At 39.1% G+C, this 7,669-nt stretch overlaps 1 protein-coding gene across 1 annotated transcript; it reads right to left on the bottom strand.

Annotated features, from left to right (window-relative positions):
- Positions 1-236: 236 nt before the first annotated feature.
- LOC117350215 (butyrophilin subfamily 1 member A1-like) lies at positions 237-7,467 on the bottom strand. The gene is made up of 4 exons (XM_033924332.1): positions 7,360-7,467; positions 5,865-6,212; positions 1,396-1,671; positions 237-351 (listed from the first exon to the last, which is right to left on the bottom strand). Exons 1-4 carry the CDS (start codon positions 7,427-7,429, stop codon positions 338-340), a joined length of 708 nt encoding a protein of 235 aa, XP_033780223.1. The 5' UTR covers positions 7,430-7,467; the 3' UTR covers positions 237-337.
- Between the last annotated feature and the right edge of the window lie 202 nt (positions 7,468-7,669).

Below are 7,669 nucleotides of genomic sequence, written 5' to 3'. Positions count from 1 at the left end.
TTTATTCCTTTCATTACACTCTTACATACTTCATGAAACTGCATTCGTTCATTTATCTCTAATAGTTAACTCTTATTGTGCTATTGCTATCCATCCTGTTAATCTCTAGGCAGCATTAATCTCTAGGCAACATTCATTGTTCAAAAAGCCTACTTATCTTGAGTTAGCGCTTGTATTTCAAAAAAGCCAACGTGGCCAGCGTTTCGTGGGCAAGGATTCAAACCCACTGCATCAGGGCCAAATAATTTAGGAAACAAGCCGCGTATCCGACGGGAGTCTTCTGCTGCTTTTTTTTTTTTTTTGCCGTTGGCGGAGGAGGGCCTCAAATCCTGGCGGTCTAGATACTTGATCCTATTAAGGAACCAACAGATATTTAAGATAAGTTAAATTTCATATCAAAATATTTTTATTGCAAATATTTATGAGGGCACTATGCACTTTAAAAATGAAAAATTAAAGAAAATAATAATAATAAAAATATAAATAATATGGGTGAATGAAGAAGCCAGCAGCCATAGCCACTAAGAACATTTTGTATCGCCAAAAAATGTGGGCGTACAAAAATGGCATGTCTGAAGCCCGTTAAAAGTTAAAAATTAAACAATTATTGAGACGGTGGAGACATTAGTCTTTTAAGTGTTCAGTATCCTATAACAACACACCCACTTGCTTGCCACACCCCCAACCCACTAATGCCTTCCCAAGGTTCCAGCCCCTTTTAGAGTTGAATACCATAGAACTTATATATTCAGTTTATAGAACACGGGTGTGAATCAGTTATATATGTGACCACTTAGGGGCAAATTCTATAAGAAGCACCCAAAAGTTAGTTCAGCATGATTCAAAGCACAATTGGGTGCTGTTTAGTGACTCACACAGAGTGGCATCTATTTTGGAGGCAGCCAATAAATAGGTCACTTCTAGGCACAACTAAAAGTTAGGCGGCCATGTAAGCGCTTAAGCACGTATAAAAGCAGTGATTCTGCAACAAGGCGCCTAATACGTAGCCACGTCCACGCCTAACGTGCATAGCGCCTATTTTTTGAAGGCCGCCTAAATTTTTAGAGGCACATTGTTACAGAATCGCTGTCTTGATAGGTGCCTAAGTTTCAATTATTGCTGATTAAAAAGCTTAATTGAGCTTGTTATTCAATTTAGATAGGCACCTATCTAAATGGGCGCCTCCAAAATAGGTGCCTAACATTAGGCATCGGTTACAAAATTAGTTCATAGTGACATTTAGTGCTTGATAAGGCCAATTATTGAGACCTATCACCAATTAAGTGGCAATTCAGGGCAAATTGTGCATTAAATTTTGGTATCCTTTATAGAGGACATAAGTAGATCTCAATCTCAGGAAACTCTATATTACTGAAACTTCTCTCGGTAACTGACCTGCTATAGAGATCACGGACTCTTTGTCTTGGCTCAAGATGATGTTTCTGATACCACAGGAAATTCTCCGATGCTGATTTGTTCTCAGAGGAAGGGAAGTTTTGACCTTGAACAGGCCATTCTGCTCTTCTGTTTCTGATAATGACGTCAGGCTTTGTCCATCTTCTTGACTCCAGGTCACTTCAGGCTCTGGATACCATCCAGAAGATTCACACAGGACCCTTATATCTCTGTCCTGATGGTCATGCAGAGAGATGGAAGGAATACTGCCCAGACCTAAAGGGAAACAGAATGTTAGAGATTCATTTTATACTAAGACTCTCCCAAATAAAGCTAATGTTTTTCGTTGGTGTCTTACCTCCTTGCTAAATATTTATTTATTAGTTTATTTAAGCATTCAAAATATTAAACAGAATAAAGATTCTGTAGCTGATGGAGAACAGGCCCAGAAATTCTGATCACCAGCAGAATTGTGCAAATACTAGAGGTCCAGAGCACCGAAGCCAGAGGCTGACAAATTTCAGGTGTTGGGGCACCATTTGACTAGTAGTTACTCCCTGCCACCTTTGTTTTTCTTATCTTGCATTTTTTTTCTGGCCACTGCTGCAACTGAAACAAGAACTTCCTCTCTCCTGCATTGTATAGCTGTTTGAGAGTTTCAGCCACATGGTTCAGAAACTCTCATGCTTGAGGACTCAAGTCTCATAAGACCAGCATGGAGGTTCCTGAACTGTGAGGCTCAAACTTGTAGGGAGCCATATGGTGAAAAGAAGAGGAAATAGCTGCCTGCAGTAGGAAAGGAAGTGTGAGCAGATCTGGCCTAATAGGGAGTTTGTGTGTGTGTGTGTGTGTTGGGGGGATGGATGGCTACCTGGAAAAGTTGGCCTAGTGAGTAGTTTTATGGGGTGGGGTGGGGGGGGGCATCCAGACAGTAGCCAGCACAGACTTAACTGGCTATATTAGGAGATTAGAAGTACAATGTCACCATCATCTAGAACAGAATATTACTAAGCAAGGTGGCGAGAATGGTTTCTTAGTTATGGCCAGGAAGGAATCCAGATTGAAGGGAATACAAAATGCTGTTACGGTCAATAAAATCAAAGGTTGCTTTAAAAAATCCTCTCAAGAATCTTAGAAGGAAAGAGCAAGTTTGATACTAGGCAGTAGTTTAAGGCTGAATCCTGATCTAAAGAAGATTTTATAAGGAGCTGTATATAGTTTGTTAAAGTAATTGTATCCTTAGTATAAAATGTATGCTTTTATCTTATTATTATTGCCTGACCCAAGAGATTATTAATTCTGAGGGATGGCTTTATAATTCTGCTTGAAGTTAAAATGTTTTTATAATTCTGCTTGGAGTTATAATGATGTAATACAAAATGGTAAGTTGCTGGAGTTTTCACAATTGCAACATAAATTTGATCTTAATAAATCACAATATTTTAGATGGTTGCAATTGAAGCAATCCATTCAGGAAGGGTTCCCTGAATGGAAAAATCTTACTAACTATCATAGTTTGGAATTCTTATGTTTCCAGATGGATTCAACAGATCATAAAGCCGCACAGTGGTATAAATTAATATCAGGATTTGTAAATAAAAAACCAAAAAATGGTCTTAGAGACATTTGGAGCATTGAGATAAAGCACCAAATTACCGCATCTCAATGGCCACGACTTTGGTCTTGGAGGTTAAGATGTACAGTGTCAGCATCTATGAGACAAACTTGGTTTTTTCTTCTGCATAGAGCTTTTTGGACCCCTGTTCGTTTACAAAAAATAGATAGTTCTAAGTCTAATAGATGCTGGCACTGTCATGTTGAAGTCGGAACATTAGATCACCTTTTATTCTATTGTCCATTTATCTTATCATTATGGAAATCAATTTGGCCTCAAATCAATAGGATGTTGGAAAATCCAGTAGCCTTGACATATGATACTATTTTATTTGGCACAACTATGAGAGCAAGAAGTCAAATTTCGGCAAGCAACAACAAACTTCTGTTTATTTTAACTGGAATAGCAATGCAGCAAATAACATACAATTGGAAAAAACATGATATGTTAAACTACAATTTTTGGTGGAATTCTGTATGCCATTTATACAAAATGGAACTCACCATTGCAACACAAAAAGGCTATATGAGTAAATTTCAAAAAATATGGGGACCGTTAACAAAATTCTGTAATGAATGATTAACTTTTGATCAAAGGGAAATGGGGTGGGATTTTATTTCTGATTATTACATAGTATATCAATATTAGAATGAATTACAATAAAGTGGATTATATGTATTACTGATTGGAAGGGAGGGAGGGATGAGGGATTATTATATTCAATAAGAATTATATAAATTTAGATTTCTTGTATAATATTATAACTTTATATAATATTAATTTTTTTTAAGAAATGTTAAATTTGATGTTAATATGTGAGTTAATCAAGTGTGTATATTCAAGTTTCTAATGAATTTATTTGAAACACTTGTTGTAACATAAGAAAATGAATAAAGATTTATAAAACACACACAAAAAAAAAATGTTTTATAATTCTGCTTGGAGTTAAAATATTCTTAAAGTATATTAATTTGATGGATTTAAATGTGAATTTATGATGTGGTCAGCAGAGCCATCTGTTTAGAAAAGTGTTAAATGCCCCATTCAATAGAACCTCATCACACTATTTTTGTGTTAAATGCACCTATTACAAAAGAAAGGACTGAGCCATTCACCTTCAGAAAATGTTAAATAAAGACATATGGCCAGGGTGGATACCAGTGCTAAACAGAACTCTACTGAACCATAATAGAAGGTGTATCAGTGGAACAGGATATAGGCCAGAAACTCTTCACATCAAACTACTGCAGTCTGCAAGATCAATAGAACCTCTTTACACCAAACTACAAGAATAGAAGCTCATCACACCATTTTAAGCAACTCAAAGATGATTCAATCAGATGACCTCATCTGCCTGGGAACAGAGGGATCCTCCATTTTAAACCACTCAGATACAGATTCACACCACATCCAGCAAGAACAGTCCATTGTAATTCAATCATGACACCACCTAGGAACAGAGAAAAAGGCTGGACTGCTATAATTTAATCATGACATTGTCCACCCAGGATTAGCCCTATAAATATGAGGGGAAAATCCTTTCTAACAGGGCTCACTCGCTCTGGAACAAGCCTGGATCAAGCTGCAACAACTTTTCTTTAGATCACCATGATGAAACATCACTCTTGGGCCTACCATGCGGCCTCTGCTCCATTTTAAGGAATATTCACATTGTGAGTAACTTTCTGAATCCAGATAAATTGATCCTTCTGCTCTAATAATAATTTTGTCTAGGTTGTTCACCCCCTCCAAGGTAAAGAGAATGAGAGGGCACTCTCTAAAGTTAAAAGGGGATAGATTCTGTACAAACGTAAGGAAGTTCTTCACCCAGAGAGTGGTAAAGAACTGGAATGCTCTTCTGGAGTCTGTTATAGGGGAAAACATTCTCTAGGGATTCAAGACAAGGTTGGACAAGTTCCTGCTGAACCAGAATGAATGCAGGTAGGGCAGGTCTTGGTTAGGGCACATGTTTTTGACCTGGGGGCCACCGCGTGAGTGGACTGCTGGGCGTGATGGACCACTGATCTGACCCAGCAGCGGCAATTCTTATGTTCTTATGTTAAAAGATCCTATCTGTAATTGCTCTACTTGCTTGATGTTAAGGCTATTAAATAAATTTTCAGTTTGCTTATAAATGTTCTGAGTCTTAGTTCTCGAATATATATTTAATTATTGTTGCAAAGCTAAGTTTTTAATCAAGCAAGCTAATTTTCCCCATATTATTATTTCTTTATAAGTTATATTTCTCTCTTTGAGAGGGATATAGCTTATTGGTGGAGTTCCATCCATTTAATAATAATTTTTGTAACAGTTTAACCATTAGCCCAAACTATGCAAACACCTAGAGCAGCAGCATCGGGGAGGGGGGGGGGGGGAAGAGCAGCTGCAGCTAATGCAAAATAATAGATTCTGATGGTTCCAGAAACACAAAGAATCATCAGTGCATACCTTCAGCTGCAGTTGGGTAATTTTCAAATAGTTAATTAACATGGATAAATGACTTTTAAAAAGTCCCTCTTTACACAATTTAGACTAGATGCACTAAAGATAGCACCCCAATCCTGTTGGCCTATTCTCCAACAGCGATCGATGCACTATCAAGTTTGCATGCAAACGCGATTGATTGAATCGCTCAGTGAGTGATTGACACATGCACAGAACCCTAACAGCAGTGACAGGGGAAGCAGATTCCTATGTCCTAAGGACTGTTTGTTCATCTAAGGTGCCCAACATTCTGGCACCAGCTCTGCAGGGTGGTGTCTCCTGAAATAAAGTGGCCTTGTACCTTTCAACCAATATTAGAATAAACAGAGAAAAGATGAAAATTCAGAAGAGAATGAAACCTTCCACTTACCAGCTACTTTCAGCTCCACTGTTGCTTCTTCATAGTAAGTATCTAATTTAAAGTAGCAAGTATATATTCCTTCATCATCGAGTCCAATATTGCGTATCCTCAGTGACACACTTCCACATGAAATGTAACTTCTGATCAGCTCTGTCCTGCCTCGGTATTTTGAGTTCTGACGATCACTCTGATCCATCCCAATCTCATACCAGTGTACAATAAAGTCAAAACTGTTTTGGAACCACCTCATTTGCATGTCTTCAGCATTGAGGGCTGGAAGGAGGCGGCAGGGTAATACGGCATCTTCATCCAGAATGGCAACCACCGGCTGATCTGGGCCAATGACTTTAAAGTTTTCTGTTAGTCATGGGATAAATAAATGGAAAGACATTAATTAGCAATAGACAATATGGGGCTCATAATAAAAAAAATATAGTTCAAAAACTGGTGGGGCCTTAGAAGCCTGGGCCAATCAGGCCCTATGTCCCTCCCCGGTGCATCAAACAATGCACCAGGAAGGGTCAGGCCTGCCATTCCGACGGGGTCCAGGTGGGGTTACGGGGGTCCTTGTGGGGGTGGGGGGGGGTCTGGAGGGGTGGGCTGTGCGGGTTGGCAGGGGAGTGGGAGTGTCTGGCAGAAGGGAATGGGCATCCTTCTAGCCGGTAACATGTATTAATGTCCATTATTTATTTGAAGTCCTATTCTATGCAGTGGGACCTATTGACTAATAACATGTGTTAATGTAAATAGTACATACTTAGTTTGTAGTTGAGGCACTAGCAAGTGAAGTGACTTGTTCAAGGTCAGAAGGAGTATCCGTGGGGGAAGTGAGATATGACCCTGCCTTCCCCAGTTTTCCTCAAATGCTCTAACCACTAGGCCACTCTTCCATTTTGCCTTCACTCTCCGTTTATGGCCATGGCTGCTGGAGACACTGTTGAGTATTTTACAGACATGTTTAGAATTATTTCTCAAGGGTTTAAAAGCCAGCTTTGGTATAGAGAGTTTAGAAACCTGCAAGGGTTTCGTTCCTAAATGTAGATTCTAGAACATGGACAATTATGGGGGTGGAGATGGGCCAGGAAAAGTTGTTTGTTTTCCACTGATTTTCTGTACCAGACGCCTAACTTAGGGCCCTTTATACAAAGCTGTAGTAGCGGTTCTGCTGTGGAATTGAGTGGGCTTTAGTGCATTTACTGTGCCAGAATCACTACCGTGGCTTTGTAAAAGAAAGAAGCCCTTAGGATGCTCAAACTATATGACAATGAACTGTTAGCATTACAAGGGGTGTTCCAGTGTGGTGTGAATATTTTGCCCCAAATGTTTAGCTCACAAAAACAACATGTGTGAGTAACTGCACATACATTTAACTTCAGCAGTGTTCAAGGAGAAGCATGCAGGTGCAAAGACCACACATGAAAAGAATCCATAAATTTGTACCAAAATACACTTTCTGAAAATTCCTCCTGATATGAAAAGCTCAGCAAATCTTGAAGTGACTTACCCACATTTCCAGTCTGGAAGTGATGAGAAATCAACAGAAGAATAAATCCGGGAAGCGAGGAGAGAGACATTCTCCAGGGGCCCTAAGGAGAATACTATTATGTTCCCTAGAAGAGAGTGAAATGAAGTTACTCTGACATAGAGATCTCTGGAAGCTCAGGGGAAGGAAAAGGTTCCAGAAGGATGCGATTGAGATGCATTGATAGAGCTGTGGTGGGGAAGGAGGAACTCAGTACTACAATAGTATATTCTGTACCTGAACACCAGGTAAATATCTGGGTCTTTCCATGATTGTTACCCAGGTCCAGTCA

Source organism: Geotrypetes seraphini, chromosome 16 (assembly GCF_902459505.1).
Source record: "Geotrypetes seraphini chromosome 16, aGeoSer1.1, whole genome shotgun sequence".
Lineage (NCBI taxonomy): Eukaryota > Metazoa > Chordata > Amphibia > Gymnophiona > Dermophiidae > Geotrypetes > Geotrypetes seraphini.
The sequence above is the reverse complement of the archived record's forward strand: the minus strand, read 5'-3'. Positions and strand labels throughout refer to the sequence as shown.